The sequence below is a fragment of the Serinus canaria genome, chromosome 6 (genome assembly GCF_022539315.1).
Source record: "Serinus canaria isolate serCan28SL12 chromosome 6, serCan2020, whole genome shotgun sequence".
Taxonomy (NCBI): domain Eukaryota; kingdom Metazoa; phylum Chordata; class Aves; order Passeriformes; family Fringillidae; genus Serinus; species Serinus canaria.
In genome coordinates, this window is record NC_066320.1 from 27813467 (window position 1) to 27832084 (window position 18618).

The window sequence follows — 18618 nt, forward strand, 5'->3', positions numbered from 1 at the left end:
GACTAAGAATTTCAGTTTCTTGTCTTAGTATCCAGGTTTCTCTGAAGCCAAAAGGAAGTCAGTAGGTATTTACCACTGACAGTAATATAATCAGTACTTACCTGTGGAGAAAAAAGCGAGACTTTAAAAAATTTTATCTGTGTTCTATCACAGAGCTGTTCAAAGGATGAACAAAATTCAGGTATTTGTGCTGTGGGTGACTGCTGGAATGCAGATTCCTTCCTCTTTTCAGAAGTAATTGCATTAAATATGCTCACAACTTCTACCCTCATTGTAGCAGTGCTATGTACATCAAGGAATTAGAGCCTCTGTCTTTCATGGCCTTATCAAAAGGTGAGGAGGAGAACAAGAAAATACATCAATGAATTTCTCTGCTGACTGAGACTGCTGCTTTTTGGTTTTTTCAGACATTAGAGAGGGGAATCACCAAGCACCACGCAAAAGATCAGAAAGTGTAATTTCTACAAAGTGGTATTATATACATAAATCTTCTGAAAGACAGATACCTCTGGGATCTCGTAGGCCAGAGACTCCTGTGTAATCCATTACCCATGCTGATAGAAACCTTTGATTTGTGGGTTTAAACCTGAGGCTGAGTAACCTCATAAATATGCTAATCCACAGTAATCAAGAAAAGTGCCATTGCAAATACAAATTTTTTTATTTCACAGCTCCAGCAGCTTTATGGCATGCTCTACATTTATAACAATAAACTTTGGGAAATTACTCTCTTCATGTTTAAGAAAATGCTTTGGCCTTTTCTTGTCATCTCACAATGGGTTTTGCATACATTATTTTGAATGGCATGATCTTTATGCAAAATTCAGGGCATGTTTTGCCTTCTCTAACCAAGTATTTGATTTCTAAAATGAACAAAACATTGCATAAGTTTTAACAATTCAGCTTTTGTAGCCTTATAAAAATTTTATTATCATTTTTATTAGGCTGGAGACCAGCCAGTTGGTTAGCTGGTAGATTGTCTAGCAAAACCAGCTCTACTGTAGATGTAAGAAATAAAAAACTTGGAGAAATTTGAAAAAGAAAATCCTATCATTTTAGCAGCTCATTTTCCATCTCTGATATATATTTTTCTACACATAGACATAGGCATGATTGTTTAATGCCATGAACATCATATTAAGTTTTGCAGTCATTCAAATAGCTCAGTGTAAAGTTATTAATTTGTTTAAGAAAGGTGAGAAATGTCTTGCATGCAGGACATTTTTCTGTTTATAAACTTCAGAATGAAAGAAGTGGAATGGGCACCTTTGGAGATTCAGATAGAACCTTAGAAAAAATTCATTGTGTTAGCAATGGTGTGTTGAAACAAATTTTCTGGACTGGCTGTGGAATGCTCACTCTTGGAGGGTTACAAAACTCACCTTGGAAAGGGCACTGCTGGCCTGGTCTGGTGCTGACAGTAGCCTGGCTTTGAGTGGGGAGTTGAACAAACTCAGTTTGTGATGTTCCTGCCCATCCCCATTTCTGTGACTCTGTGGTGATCAGAGCACATTCCGTAACAGGTGCAGCTTTCCTAATGGGAAACTCCTTAATTTATCAAGTCATAATAAGATGTCAGAAGAAGGCATACCAAGAAGGCTGAAACCTGGTGTTGAAAGGAAAATTCAATTCTAGCAAGTGACAAAAATGGCTTTTCCTTAATGTAGCTTGACAAACAAAACCATATTGTCATGCAACGCTTCTCTTTGTAGTAGAATTTAATCATTCAACTCTGCCTGACAAATTCTCTCACCTCATTCCCTTCACTTCTGTTTCTAATTTTTCTTCCTGTCCATTTAATCTAGGAGGCTTTTAAAAATCAGAGTTTTGAAAGATGTTGTCTAGAAATCTGCTGTTTCATACAGTTTGTAGACCTCAATCCTGCAAAGATTTATGTCTAAAATAACTTTTCAGTACTATAGGTATTTGTGCCAATTATATTTAACTTTTTTTTAAATTTAATTTTGAAACATGTCATTTGTCTCCTGTCTATATCTCTTAATTTTCTTCCATTCTTTCATTGACTTCAATATTCAATATTTCAATTTCTTAATAATGTCCATATGAATCATTATGAAAATGCTTTGCATGCAAGTTAAATAACAGTTCCCTCCCCCACATTCTCTCCTTCACTTCCTGTAGTTTATTAATGTTGGGGTTTTCTGTGTGGTATATGTTTCTTTGTATGTATACACAAGCACAAAATTGAATAAAGAAGTGGAAAATGCATATTGAATTTAATAGATAAAGTGCCTATTAGGTAGGAAAAAAGTTCAGCTGTTATAACCTTATATAGGAGTGTCTTTCATCTTACTTGACTACAAAACTAGATTGTCTTTCAGCCTCTTATGACTCTGAATAGTGGAAATAATATCCTGTAATTATTACATTTTTTGAGAAATGAAGGGGTGTATATTTTGATAATGTAATGTGTGCCAGCATTAGAGACAGGGCTGCAGCAGAGATAATCTGAGGAAGCTGTTTATCAAATCTTGATGTGAAGTCTGAATTTCTTTGTTATCTTTCATTTTCTGCTTATGTTATCAGTATGAAAGTTTTGTTATCACTAAATCTTATCATCTGGGAGGACTGTTTGTCAACATCAGACTGAATTCTTTACAGGCATTAACAGAGCAGAAGGAAGTAGGATTCTGCAGCAGCCAGTTAGCTTCATACTGCTTCTCAGATCTTTTAATCCCAACAATAAACATTTATTTTGCCTATTTTATCATTACACTGTTTTACAGAAATACCCAGTGAGTACTTACAACCATGGGAGAAATTGATCTCACCTAATATTATTTATGTTTTAAGTTTGACATTAGATCTATAATCTACACTAATCACAGAATCCCAGTGTTGTTAGCAGAGAGAAATGGCAGCTCCACAGGGCAATTCCTTCCAATTTATGAGAGTTCCACATCTATTTTAGAGTCACTCACCTATGAAGTGCCTTCCTATCTCTGCTGATGATTGTTAGCTAGCTGACTAGTTTAGATGAGGTTCACACATGGGATGAAATCAGATATATTCCACCTGGGAAAATTCAGATAAATTTCAAAATTTCTTAAGTTCTAGCAAAGCCAGTATATGGAATAAATGTGTGGTACTATAACCAGCAAGAGTTTGATGTTTCTCTTATTTAGACATAATTATTTAGTTGTAATTTGTTGGTAATCTTGTCTTTCCTTACCATGTTCTCTTGGAATTTCTGTTTTCCAAGGGAAAAGATAAGCTATTTTGTGCCTTGCCTGTTAAATACTTCTATTGGGAAATGGACAATATCCTATCATCCATCTCTCACTTTTGCAGGCCACTGTTCATAGCTGAAGTCCAATGGGAAGGAAGAGTCAGAACCATTTTTACTCTCTCTAGATATCCCAGTATATAATTGTACTTATAATTGTATTTAGATTTAAATGAAGAAGTCAGAGTATCCTTTCATTTGCAACTACTGGTTATCCAGTAGTCATGTATTCACTGAGTTCGAAGATATCCATAGGTACCATTCCCCACCCCAAAATTATTATGTTATACATGGTAATGTCTTTGAAACAGTTTATACTGGGGTCTCTGCAGTCATGTTTCTGCAGAGTAGATATCTAAACTTCACTTTGTACAACGAAACGTAAATGTAAGAATTTATGTGTTTAAATTTTCTGACATCTTCATTCCATATTATCACAGTGCTTGATCTTCTACATTTTCCTTATTAAAATTTTTTTTTGTGTATGCATAAAAAAACCATTTTCGTGTGTACACAAAAATGTAGCAATCTACACAAATATTTTATTCAGCTTTCATATTTATTGTCTGAAGTTGTCTCAGTAAGAAAGTGTCCCTCAAGAAAGTATGAAAGATGTTGGACTCCAAAATGACAGCCTTTATGTTCAGTCAGTATCCATTTCTTCAGCTTCAATACATACCTAGCACCAGTGTGGGAGGGTATAATAGTTTTATCCAAGAAGAAATTAAATTATGGTTTTGATCATACTGAAGGAAGTAATAATTCTACAGGGTTTAAGTCTGCATAATCAACACAGTCCAGGCAGTTTAGCTTGGGTTATGTCTGACCTTATTGCATTATGTTTCAAGGTTTAATAATTAGACCTTCTTGTAGAGTTTTGCCATGTATTTATTTTACTTTCTCTTATTTGTTCATTTTTAATTTGTTAACAGTGGAAGATGGAGAAATTGTATTAACGGAAGTATTTGTTCATGGTTTGAGAGCCTGAGCAGATAGGAATTTGCTTTAGTGGGTAATGTCATGAAATGGAGCACAGATTATAATTGCTTTTTGTGCACATTATTTGAATATATGGAATATTTTGTGGATTAGGTTCCTGTTTTCTGCAAATGTGCAATTTGGATTTAGTGCCTAGTTCTCCTTTTCCTTTTGCACAATGGGGGGTGTTAGAATTGTGGAGATGGCTTCTTGACTCCTATATCTTTAAACTAAAACACAAGGTTTCAAGGGCAGACTTGCTATTTCCATATGAAAGTTGTCCCTGAGTTAGACTTTCAAGATTGTCTCATTTTTGTCGTGGAACAGATCTTGACCTATTGTTCTGTAGGGCTCTATTGCTGCTAGATGTGATAGTCAAGGTAAAGATGAACTGGAGCAATGGGAAAAAAATGAATCCATTCCTGCAGGCATTAACTTCTGAAGGCTGGAAAAATCTATATTCAGAAGTTATTCCTCTTTCAACAGACCTATTCCATCCATCATTATTCAGTGTAAAGTGTATTTCCTATACCATGTCTGTGACCAAAACATGAAAAGTTAAGAAGTACCTGAAATGATTGCAGTGCATCCTTGTGTCCGTGCTCTCTGGCATATTCTGCTGCTTATCTCACTTTTGAATCCTTAATTTTTTTAAAAGGATTTGCCAGCAGTCACAATGCCTTGTCTTCCAGTTTGGCCAGTATTGTTAAAAAAGTTTGTTTGCTTGCTTTTTTAAAAACATCTTTTTCACAAACTTTAATGTAGCAGAAAAAAAAGATAGATATGTCTTGTTTGTTGAAAGAATCGCCACAGTTCATTTATCACTCATCAGCCCTTTCTTCATAGGCTTTTCTATCACTTAAGATGTTGAGGTGGATCACATGTGTATGCATAAATATTTGTAAACCCCACATTTGGCTTTGGAATCTTTTCATTCTGTTGCAGTTTTCTACATTTAATCTTTATTAAATTGGTGTTACTTTGATCTGATGGAATACAATTGCAGTTCACAACAGCAACAATAACAGTAATGATAATAATAACAATAATTCATAGAGGTTATCCTTTACTATAAAGAATTATGTTCCACACAGCACTTGGTTCTGTTCCAAAGGAAATGATATAAAGGATATTTCTCTTCTTCCTTATTTAGAAGAAAGAGATAATGTTTGTGGGATCCACAAGCTGTTTAGATGTTTTGGGGAAACTGGAATCTATGAAGGTACGATACAAATTAACAAAGGAGATATTTGGCTCCACTATCTTTAAGTCCAAAGTGAAAACCTTGGGTTGAAAGAACTTTTCTTGTCCCTTTTCTATATAGGCACAAGCAAAAAGACAATTGCATTCATGTCTATATAAAACCCCAAAGGAAACAAATCATTTTAAGTGTATTATGGTTCTTTGTATCAGTCCTAGGTTCATGACATTTACTTGCATCTTTGTGGTCTCCTTATAATTAAAATATGTATTCTTTTTGTTAATATTCTGTGTTGAAATTAGTCAAAGATGCATGATACTGTTCAGAAAATACTGTAGTTTATCTTTTAAACATGAACTCTAATGTAAGTATTAGAAGATATTTGATTAAATTTGGAAATTACTGTTGGGATGAAACTTTCTATCTGTGTTTCTGCTTTTAAGTATGAGTACTTTTAGGAAAATCCCATACAACCAAGCAAGCATGTCTCACAGGCAGAAGGGCTTCCATAAATTTGCAAACATGGACACCAGCAGTAGAACTTTGCACTTATCTTGAGTAGATGATTAGATTAATAGAAGTTGGAAATTTTTCTGTGTCCATTCTTGTGCAAAAACTTTATATCCCTGAGCTTTGGACTATGCAAATCATTTAACTATTGATAATGATATAAAATCATTGAAATGTTGTAAATCTGCTTACTTCATTTTTGTTATGTGTTGGAAAAGAGAAATAGAGGCACTATAGTTTCTTTAAAAAAGTTTAAGATGAAGCTTTCCTGGTAGGATTGTGATCAGTTGCAGGGTTTGATTGCAGACTGGAGTTGTTTCTAGACTCACAGGGGCCATTAAGGAATTCTGACACCTTGAATGAAAATATTTGTAGTAATGCAAAATCACAATGCTCCTTTGACAAAGAGCATTTCAACAGGTCACAAAAGGTGAACTCTGTCAAAACTGGCATGCTTTTTCTCCTTGTCCTTGTTCATCACCTAAAGTATGGTAGTTGTAAAAAACATAATGGAAAAACCAGGAGTGAGTTTGAGTACTAAAATAGAATTTGAATTAAATCCAGGCAGCATTTAAAATATAAAAATGAATTTGGAAAGCTTTCATTTTGTTCAAGGTGTACTTAAACAATTGTTTATACTTGGGATGCACTTCATACTGGGCCAAATAAGTCTTCTGGTCTTTTCTCAGATGTTATCTTTTAGGTAATTGATCTATATTTAGCTGTGTTTGGCTGGCACAAGGCACAGTAACACCATTATTAGTGAAGTTTACATTATAGCTTTTTCCTAAAATAAAAATAAAATTAAAAAAAAAAGTAAATTCTTGAGTATCATGAATTATCATTTCAAAAGTTCACTAGTAAGCTATGAAAGGGATTCAGAGTAATTTGGTGTAATTACTAGTCAAGATCAGATCTTAAATGCACCAGGATTTCTAAACCCAAGAATTATTTGAAAAGAACGTAAATAGAGTTAGATAAACACTTGATGCAATTCAAAGTAGAAGATCTCTGTATCTTTAGTTTGATAATTATAGACTGAAAAACTGAGCAAGACAGGGACTTATGGATATTTGTAGATATAACATAAATATTAAATACTGTTCTTAACGTTAGCAAAATTTGCTTACAAAAATAATTATAGCCTGTATTGCATGCAAGTGTGAATGTCTATATGCTGTCTTAGAGATAATTCTTAAATATTCATAAAAATTACAGAAAGGAGCTGAACTAATGCATGTTCTGGTGAGTCTATAAAAATGTAGCCCAAAAGAATATTTATTACTTTGTCTTTAAAGTAATTTGCTTTGAAACTGTTTTATCATGCACCAGATTTATCTTTTATAAAAATTAAATTAACATATACATTAATTTTAATATTATACAATTAAAATATTTTAAATGCATTAATTTTTAGCTCTATATGTTGTTTGTCTTCTCTAAAACCTTGTTTCAGTGTTTTTATTAAAATGGAAGAGGGTGTTGGTCAAAACAGTTGACTATAAACAAGACAATTTATAATGTGATTTCCTAATGTTTTTCATATTATTTTTATTGTTCATAGTAAGTGGACATTTCTATGAAGTTTACTTCAGTAAAAGTATTATATTCCATTGTTTTGTTCTGATACCAGCGAGGATATGGGAATTAGTTGCTCATCTCACTTTATCAGAGATGCAGGTGTGTGCAGACTAGACTGAAATTCCACTTGAAAGTAATCATCCATGGAGCCATAAAGCCCTCACCTAAAAGGAGCTATTGAGTCTGAAAATGTTGTAATTTACTTCTGTTTTATTTGCAGATTGCCTTCTCACAGCACAATACTATCATGGATCTGGTGCAGTTCTTTGTCACCTTCTTCAGGTAAATTGCTTTTTTTGTCTTCTGACTGAAATCCTGATGACTCTTTACCATCAAACCAGTATCTTAACCAGCTTCTGAATCTTTAGAAAGGCCAGAAAGGAGGCCTTCAAACTGTCTTCCCTAATTTGCACTAGTGGAGGGTCCAGGCCAATTAAAGGCAGCTGGAATCTTGCATTATAGAATTGTGTATTTCATATTCAGTGGTACAGTCCTCACACCTCATGAAGATTAGCTGGGTTTGTACCATATATTACAGTGATTAGGAAAAGCCAGCTAAGCTCCACTTCATTTGTGTGACTTTTCTATAAACACTTTCATGGAATTATTTAAAATGATGGCTCTGTTCAATAGCTTGCTATTTTTAATAAAACACAGCATGTCACTACTAATGCTTTCATGTGTCAGAGACTGACTGTGAAAGGCAGTAGCTGATACCTGAGATTTGGTTGTGGCAGCAATGCAGGGATGGGCTTCAACTGCAAATGAACAACTATTCTAGAATGTGAAAAAAACTCCACTGAAAGACTTCTTAAAAGTTCAGCTATCTTATAAAATGTCACAAACTCGAATATACACAGATTAGTTACAGTGCTTTGAAATCTTGCTGTGAAGATGTTTCCCAATAACCATGAAGTGTACACAAAATGTGAACAGTGACAGACAGGTCTGTTCATCAGACTTTCTGTATTTTTAGGCCATAACTTTATTTCACAAGTTTACAGTATGGCTTCTCTGTTGACTTTAATCACTGTGCTCTGAGAAGAATCAGACTCTTAAATATTGTGAATGGTCCAAATTCTGTTTTTTGCTGTTGCCAAAAAGGGCATGGAAAGGAACAGAGCCTGAAGTTTTCTGTACCCAGGGCATTGGCTAATGAGGAGGAGTTTAGTAGGTGATATAAAAGATCCCATTTCTCCTATTTCACCACAAACAGAGCAATAAAATGCTGATTTCCTAAAGGTCAGTCTAGTGGTGTTTTGGGTGTTTGTTTTTTTTTTTTTGTGTGTGTGTTTTGGGGTTTTATTCTCTTTATTTCATGGGGAGACAGCATGGTATTATGATTATGCAAATGTTTAGATTATAAATCGATATAGATGAAAGCAAAGTCTGTCTAAGAGCAACAGACCAGAGGGATTCTGTCACAAATAGCAGAGGTAAACTAAGAGCAGTTTCTTGGTGCTCTGTGCTCTGGTGCAGCCTTAGAAAAGGTGAACTAAAGGCTCTTGGGTGGTGCAGCCATCTCTATGGGTGCATGGAATTGTTTCTCCCAGTGTGATGGTCTGTGTCATGCAGTTTGTTCTGGGTAGATGCACAGGTAGGATGGCAACAGTTTGCAGCCTAAAAGAATAATTTTAAAAAGGGTTTGTTTGTTTCTTGTTTTGTGTGGGTTTGAGTTTGTTTGTTTGTGGGATTTGGTTTTGTTTGCTGAATGGGAATGAGGTGTATTGTGACTGTGGCAAATCATGGTGGTAAAAATAAAAATAACCCAGGCCATGTTTACTAAGGCTGTTGATAGAGAAAATAATTGTGTTTAAAGACAATTTGAATGTACTTGATAACAAAACATACTTCAACATGCTTTGATAAACCTGCCTTTGCATTTCTCCCATCCAGTATTATATTTCTATTTCTGAGATTGTGACAAAATGCTGTTCACCCTGCCTGGCCAGAGCAGCAAATAGAGCTGTTTGACAATAACAGCTATTCAACAACCAGGCAAAAATATAGTTTAAAACTGTTCCTTTGTAAGTTTTGTGTTCCAGACTGAAAGATGAAATGAACATTTTAATGCATCAAAGCAGGCATTTTTAGAACTTTCTTCTTGTATCATAATAAACTGTTTTAGAAGCATTGTTGTGTAAGGCATTTATTTAAAGCTTTACATAATAAAGCACAAAATCTATGGTTAGCCCTGCAATTAATGCTTGATCTACCAAGATACTGATGTTGTATATCCTAGAACAAAAATGTTCTGGGATAAGATAAATATAAATAGAAGTTATATTGAAAAAAATAGGCAGAATATTGTTAATAATGTAGGGTTTCAGACTATGATAAGCATTGTTAAAAATCCCCAGCATATTTAATTTCATTAATTTTCTACTGGAAGGTTTTGTTGCAGCTACTGTTTCAGTGGCCTTTCCTCTAAGAATAAAAATGCAGTTTGAGCAGTAACAAATTCCAGGCTGTCTTATAGTGTGGCTATCTGTGTTGCTGTGCTGAGTGCCTTGAAGACTTTTAGCCATCACACAAATTGAGAAGCCTGTGACTTCTTTGCTTTCCACCTTCTTTGAAGAAGTACAGATCTCATTGGAAAATTTCACAGGCAGCAAATGTGAATGATCTTTCTTACACTGAAGAAATGCAGTATGCGCAGTTAAAGAAAGTATATTTCTGTATTACCTGGATCACTAAAACCCACAATATACTAAAGTATGGCACTTTTTTTTTTGTTTCAAACTCTAAGGGATAAAGAAATTTGCAGTGTTTACGGGTCTTACATGAATACATGGATTTAGCTAAATAGGTATCAGGACATTTTAGACATTTCATAAATGTTTTAGACATTTCATAAATCATGTTTTCAGAAAATAAAGCCACTTCATAAGGGTATATGAAGTGGCTTTATTTTCTGAAAACATGATTTACTTTAGATCACATCTAACATCCATGAATCTTGCTTGTTCAATAATTGTTTGTTTTTATCATCTTTGATTTGAGTTAATCCTAAATGGCGAGCTAAGAAACACTTGATTTTTATACCTGTTTTTAAATAAAATTATAACAGTATAACAGAATTTGTAACAGTACTCAAGCAATTCCCAGATAATTATTTGTATAAAGAATCTGAAGCATAAGTTCTGGTAAGAAATGTGGTTAAATCTCATAATCAAAACCAGGCAAGCATGAAATTGGTGCAGATGACAAAGGTTAGCTGTTAATATACTCGTGATAGGAAATGATAAGCAAGTGCCAGAACTATGTTTTGAAAGCCTTTTTCAAATGCTTTGTACCAACTACTAACTCATCAGGCATTTTCTCTGAGCTCCCAGAACTATTACTTCTCCTGCCTCTGGTACTTTGGGTGAAGGTGATTGACTGAATAGAATATTTTAGTCACTTTTGTGACATATCTCCACACTGTCACAAATTACAGAATCTCCAGGTTTTATTAAGCAGAGCAATATTGAACAATATGAACTCTTTGAAAGTTTGAAAATCCTTCTTTTGTGTGTGCTTTAAGAAATTCCATGAAAAATTATGGTCATTTAGGTTCAGCGGTACATTCTTTCTGGTAAATCTTTCTGTGAGCAGCATAAGTGAGAGAAAACAATATTCAAAATATACCCAGTGCTTATTGCAGAAGGAGAGGATGGGTATTTTGGTAAAGATGAGCATGAGCCCCCACAAGAATTGCAGCAGATGCTGAAGAACCACATTTATTAAGTCCATTTGTAGGACTGTGTGCTGCCTGCAGTGGGAGGGGGTGGCTGCATTTCAGCAGTGTCAGAACTCCTGGGAGCTGCAGTGCTTGAATCCACCACCCTGGGGGTGAGTTTGCAATGGGAGAACTCCTGCTCTTTACCAGCATCCTTTGGTCTCTACCCTGCCTTCATGTTTTGTTCCTATTAGAGTGAAGGATGGTAAATTAGTGCTGGATTTTGGAGTGCTTATCTTTATGAGGTTGAATATTCATCTCTGTGAGAAAGACAAAAACCACTGTGTCGGGATCAGATCACGTCCACCATGGCTGGGATCTCTGAAAATCCAGAACTCTTTTAAATTCAAATTAGAATATTTTATAGTAATACAAAAATCAAGTTATTGTGGCAAAATGGATTTCACTTTTGGGACTAGAATAAAAATGGTTTTTACTTTGTGATGCATTAAAAGTTTTCACCTCACTTAGAAGCACAGAGCTGTTTGACTTCCACTGGGAAAAGCACATCCATGGCAGGCAATTTGATTTGGGTCTCCTTTCTTTAAATGTTTGTTTTGAATTGTTGAATGTGGCTTTGTGTCTTCTGCTCTCTGAATCACACAGAAACTTTGTCATCACTGTGGAGTTATTTGGTGTGTTCATATTTCCTGAGAAGGCAGCCACTTGTTGTTGGCCTGCAGGCAAAGGAGATTCCCCAGTACCAATGGATCAGTTGCTCTTCCAAACAAGGGATGAGTCACTTAATCTGTCAGTGAACAGAACTGTTTTCCATTATTTTCTTCCTGGTTTCAATCTTTCTGTTAGTCCTTTGAGTAATTTGGAAGTGTGTATGAGTGCTCACCATATTTTGCTTTCAACAGACAATGTTCCTCAAAACACAAATTAGTGGCTCAGATATCTGAGGATGGCCTGTGTGCCTGTGTATAAAACAGGCATGGGCATCTTCCTTCCTTAAAGTCAGTGCAGTTAAAGTTTGGAAGTCTCACTTCCTTTATGTAGCAAATACAGTGAGAGGTGTTCATTGTGCCTCCTAAGCTCTGGCATTTTCTCCTTTCAGGGCTGTGTCTTTCTAGAGCTGCATTGGATTTTGTATCCTAAGAAGCATCACAGATGATTCATTCTGTGTTTATGTTTTGATTCCCTACATTTTCTGATGTATTCTCTTAAATCCAGTTAGTCAGGTTTTTTCTTAGACTTCAACAGCACCAGGGCTCACAGCAATTTTTCTTCCAGAGTGCTGAATCCTTCCTGGTCACTTTTTTATGAAACTCCAGTCCACTGTACTTAAAGCAAAAGAACTAGAACAGGTTTTCATCTGTGATAAATGGACTTGAAATTTTGCTTTTGTCATTTTAATTCCAAAGAGAAGGAATTCAGTCTTCTTATGCCATGTACCACTTGCAAAGTTAACTTCAGGAGTTTGCTCCCAGATGTGAGGAATATAGCCAAGCAGGGTGAAAGCTGATGAAGGGAAACAATAACAAGAAATCAAGGAAGTAAAAGCATTAGTGTTTTCCTTCAGGCAGTGGTGTCATTGTCCATTACAGCGGGTGACAAGCAGCTTTGTCAAGCCCCGTGCCCGCCTGTCTCTGCAGGCAGGTGGGTGTGATGGGCTGGGCACTGAGTGACAGCCAAGAAATGAGCAATCTCCTCATGGCAGGGCAGAAATATTCCAGGTCTCTGTGCTCAGCTGAGATAAATCACAGAGAGAGAGAAAGGACAGTGCTGGACCGTGTGCTAAGCTGTGAATTTCATACATCTGAAAATATTCAATCTGATTATTCCTTTTGAGAAGAGACATCTTAAATCAAAGGAATTTCACTTCTATATTGGAATATTAATTATGGCAAATATTCCAGTAAAATTTCTTGGTAATAAATGAAGTATTTTGTGTGGTAGGTTTTGTGGTCTGTCTAAATTAGCTGTTGGAATCCAAGGTAGGCATGGCTATGTTTTGGCAATAAGAAAAAAATAATGGAAATTCTACTGTGAACTCCAAAAGCCACGCTGAGAATTACACAGTAAAAACTAGTTATATATTCTATTTAAATTTTTTATCTGAGTTTTTTGATCTAAAATAATCTTCATAGGTGGCCCAATCATGTTCTATATCATAGTTTGTTTTCTATGTTTTCAGTAAATTTTTGGTGATGTTTTAGGAAAACACTCACCATTTGGAAAATTATATTACTTTCCTAATATGTTTTCAGTCTTTAGTAGCTGAAATTCTAACATCAGGTTGAGGGTAATCAGGGGTTTTATTCTTTATCAATTACATTTGCAGAATTTTTAATGTTCTTCTAGAATGATGCTTCTTTGGCCTGGAAATCTAAAAATCCTTGCTCTGTCCTCAGGAAAGCTGAATTTTAACAGGACTTTTAATAAGGAAAGTTATGACTTTTTTACACCTACTCATTTTAGTGTATTTGCCTCTTTGGAAAAAGTATTGGAAAGGTTACAGATGGAAGGGAGAAGTTGTTTGGAATGTGTTAAACTTCTTCACTGTATTTCAGTCTATCATGCTAAACAATGCTGACATGGTATGGTGGCTTTCCAAGCATATTTTACATTTCTGTGATGTAATATTGAAGAATAATAGCTGTACTAGAGAGAGCAGTGAAAAATAACAATGGGTGAAAATATTGAAAAAATATTGAAAAAAAATCTTGAAATAATGTGAATCTCTTGGTTTGGAAGACTGAAATTTAGCACTGGTGACAATTCTTCTTCCCTAAATTCACTAGCTGACAGTAATTAGAAAAAAAATACTTTTTCTCTCTCTCCCCACTCCCCCCACCCCTTAATTTACAATCCTAAATTTGCATAAATCAGGAAGACCATTGCAAAAAAGCAGAAGTGAAAGCACAACTGTTTTGTTATATAGTTGTTATATAACACTATATTCAATTTATAATTATTCTGGAAAGCTACTGCAGAAAATACTAAATTCTGTATTTCATTATTTTTCCAGAATTTTAGTGGACAAATATATATAATTTTTTTATATGTTTGGGTTTTTTTTTTACGTGCAACATCACTTTTTGAGAGAAATATGGAGCATTTCACCCATGAAGGGCAAGCACATAAAATAATATGAAATATTAAAGTATTTTCCATAACTAAAGAAACATAATCATGCTTCATGGATGTGATATTCTATTTATTCAGTGGAGATTAATTTCATTTTACATGATATTAAATCATTTTGATTGTAATTCTTTTTTATTTGTTGCCTCTAAGAGGTGAAAGGAAGAACTACAGAGGGTAAAAGTTCACATCTAGAGCTTTATAATGTAATATATTTCAGAGTCCTTTTACATGGCTCACTTTAATCCGATATTGGATTGGCAGATTAAATGGGAATGTTGATCTCTCAATAGCATCTTGGTGTACACTGCATCCATTTTCCCTTTTAAGTTCAATATAAAGGCTGTTTGTCTGATTGATCATTCATTCATACTTTGCTGTAGCAGCTTGTGGTATATTTAACCCAAACCCACAGCGTTGTGGATGTATGCATGAATTATGTATGTAGGAAAATAGAAATCTAAACAATGTATATGTATATCTTTTGTAACTATTTTTTATAATTATTTTATAGAATAAAGTTATTTAATGCTCCCCTCCATCCTCTGTAACAGTTTGGCACAAGTACCTAATGAAAAAAATGCCAATACTTTTTTTCATAATAATTTTTCTGCTAATTATAAATTCCCTGTTCAAACATTTCTTTCTTCTTTACTTTTAAGAAGATTTTTGATGTTTCATTGCACAGGAAAGACCAATGAACCCAGGCTTTGCAGAGGCAGTTGTCAGAGATAATTTTAAACTGTTATAGGAGTTTATCCTTTGGGAGAAGAAGGATTAATTTGGTTTTCTGGATTGAATATATATCAATAAATTTTTTAGCACAAAACATAGTAGCTATTCTATGAATTAATACATATTCTATTTATATTTCATTGCTACTACTTACTTTAAAATATAACTAATATAAAATGCAGTTAACACCATTGATACTTCAATCTCCTTGTTTCCCATTATGCATTCAGAGCTTAAATTGGGTAGCTTTATTTGTACCATTATTGAAGTCTTAGTTTGCCATTTTACTTAATTTTGCTCTTCTGAATCAATAAAATTATTTCCATGATATTTCTAATAGTAATTTTTAATGTGCTGCTCTGGAGACTTACAGCATTCTTTTGGTAGTATCATGGTTCTAACCATGGCAAAGTAAAACAAATCTCATGTGGATATTCTTTTCCATGCATTCTTACCAAATACAGTGTTGAGACTGGAAGGACCAGATTAGAAGGCAGATAAATATTTCTTATTAACTCTTAATCTGTTTTGTCTAAGTTTGGTAGTTGTGTGAGAAGAGAATTCTAAGGGAAGTTTTGTGACTTTCATAAGACACTTTATGCAAGAGTTATTTCTGGGGATATATGGATTTTCAGGACTGCATCAAAAAATAACATTTTAATCAGTCATCTGGATAAGAAGAATTATCCGTGTAATTAGTTTCAAATGAACTTGAAACTTGTTGCTTAACTTGTGTGAATTCCATTTGAGACACAAATAAATACAAATTTGCATTTAAATGATTTTTGGTAATACTTTGAGTTTTAAATACCATCATAGATACTTTTCCTCATATTCAGGCATTTCTTTAACTTTGCAGTTTGGAAAGCAAGAACTCAGTGCCTGAAACTGTGTGGCTTTTGGATTAAAGAGTTCACATTTTCCTTGTATTCCTTTAATTCAGAAAGAAGCTGTGAGGGAAAAGAATGGAATATAGATCTAGGCTGATGGAATAAGCCCTGTCATATTTAAGGCTGTGCAACAGTGACATTTTGTAGCTGAGGAGGGAAACATTGCAGTTCTTGGCTTATCAGTTTTAGAAACCAGAGTGTGGGAGCCAGTGCATGGAGCTGCTGGTGCTGGTGGTGTTGTCATGACAAGAAAGAATAGGAAAAGAACATTCCTGAATCACCTGGATGGTGATGCTGGCTTTGTTGGCAATGCCTTTCACTGGCTGTGCCTCTCCCTGAGCAGGAATTCAGCACTCCTGGCTGAAATGTCTTGGCTCCACAGCCAGGATTTATTTCCCTGACCCCACACACTGTGCCACCAAGAACTGGAATTTGCATATCCTACTTCTTTGCTAGCCAAGACTACTTTTCCCTAAATCTTTATACAATTTAATTTGGAATTGTAACACTTAATTCCCAGAATCATTCTAAATTGCTAATCACTGAAATAGCCCTACTTATAATGATGTTTATAAAACTTTCTGATTCATAGCAATTTAATTAATCATTAAAAAAAATATACTGCTGTCATACACATCAGACTTCTAATATTATGTTTACAATGCTTTGTGCTTCAGATAATCCTGTTGAAATCTTTGGAGCTGCTTCTCATGTGTATACCAGTTAACACAAGGATGGCTGAACCCAGCACATCATAATCATAAACACAATGTTCTTGTCAAGTACAATGAAAGAAATCAATTGCTGTGACAATAATTGCTATTTGAAGTCACGGTGTTAGAAAAATAATTGTTCAATTATTTTTATTTTAGAATTGTGCTCGCTTTATAAAATATCAATTAAAATGGGCTCTATTTGCCAATAAAAAGATAGTAAATAATGTGTTGGGAAAGCAGTTCTTAGAAAAACAGTTAATGTGATCTGTTGGAAACTTTTGCAGTACTACCTTGGAAATATTAACTTAGGGATGAGACTTATTTTCTTTGCATATATCCGCATTAAAAAGTTTCTTTGTCATTGCTTTGTTCTACTGAACATGTTAAATTGTAGTTCATGTAAGTACCAGAAGAGAAACAATAGAGTGTGGGGTCACTCTTTAGATTGCTAATTAGGGAACTGTGCATTTTTGTACCCTTGTCAAAGAGAGATCAGCAGGCAGAGGGTTTGTGGATACAGAAGAATATTTAATTACTGTCTCAGCTCAGCAAGACTCAGGTGATTGAGCAATAATTGCCTTGATGGCCCAACTCCTATGTTTAAAAAGACTTGGGGGAAGCCTTTAAGATATATGCAAATATATATATATATGTGGGCAGTAAATTAGTCTGCTATGCTCCTAACAAACTTGGTGATAGGAATTTTGGGAGCTTCTGTCTCTGTTGGTGAGCAGTGTGAACAAAGAGAGCATCACTTGGGCAAGATGGTGCTGAGGATCTGACATCCACACTGAATGCAATTGTTTTTTTTTAATTTGAGCTAGCTCTAGTTTAGTTCCATGGACTGACAGCCCCTTTGGCTCTGGAGGGAACCTTGCACAGCTTCTAACTGAGCTCCATGGCTGCTCCACAGGGGCACTCAGGGCTTGGTTCAAAAGCCCATTCCAGATCCACACTAAGGCAGCCCTGCAGGAGCTCCCCTTGGGACACAAGGATGGCTCTGTCACCTCTTGGAGCATGGGGACAGGATGATGGCAGTTGTCATCTCTGCTGGCCCAGCTGTGCTGCTCCCAGGATGGGCCCAACCAGGGATGCTGCCCCAAGCTCAGCTGTTTTAATACCTGTTTTATTAGCTCAGCTGCTGCATTACCTGGTCCTGTAAGAAGAGTAAATGTGATGGGTGCTCAAAGTACAATCTCACATAATTTTTCATTTTAGTAGATTTAAAAATATACTAGATTCAAGTTAAAGTTTTGCGAAAGTGTTTGTTTTCATTGGTTTGTGGAAATTTATTTGAATTTTTGTGCAAATTACTGTCTTAAGTAAAATGATAAAAACAACAATTATTCTTTTTGTATGTTAAATAATTAGAGAATGAAAAAAGAAATAACAAAGGATGGCACATTTTGTTTTGTTTTGTTTACCTTCCATTTACAGTATTGATTCTTAAAATATTTATGCTTAGCTCCTTTGACATCCCTGCAAAAATAAGTAAATTATTTCACTTTAACTAAAGTATTACTTGGATACAATTCGTAATTTATAGGTATTAATACCTAATTTAAAAAAATAATTCTGTAGTGTATTTATAATGCTTTCATAGAGCTGAAGGCACAAATGTGTCATTAATTCATCTGGTCTAAACATGCTGATCATTACATTTCACTGATTTCCCCCTCTATTTATCCATGCAATTTAAATTTCTTTAAGGATATCTACACATTTTATTTCAGTTTGCCCAGACCAAGCAGCAACACATTCACTAATTCCCCTAACACTTTTTAGTTTGCTGCCTAAAGAAACACAGAGAAACTAATTTCTGTTTTATGGAACACACTTTTGTTTCCTCAGCCAGGTCTGCACTAAATATGCCTAAATGTGACCTCTGGAAGTCAAAAATTTGCTCTGTAGCTTGCAAAAATAGTTATGCAGGCAGTAATTATTCCTTG

General features: G+C 34.8%; 1 protein-coding gene across 1 annotated transcript in view; it reads left to right on the forward strand.

The window, feature by feature from the left end:
* The window catches only part of ATRNL1 (attractin like 1), a 431686-nt gene that overhangs the window by 205601 nt on the left and 207467 nt on the right, over positions 1-18618 (forward strand). Inside the window, exon 25 of the mRNA XM_009087164.4 lies at positions 7738-7799. Within this exon, the coding sequence (XP_009085412.1) occupies positions 7738-7799 (62 nt within the window). The remainder of the gene's footprint in view (positions 1-7737; positions 7800-18618) is intronic.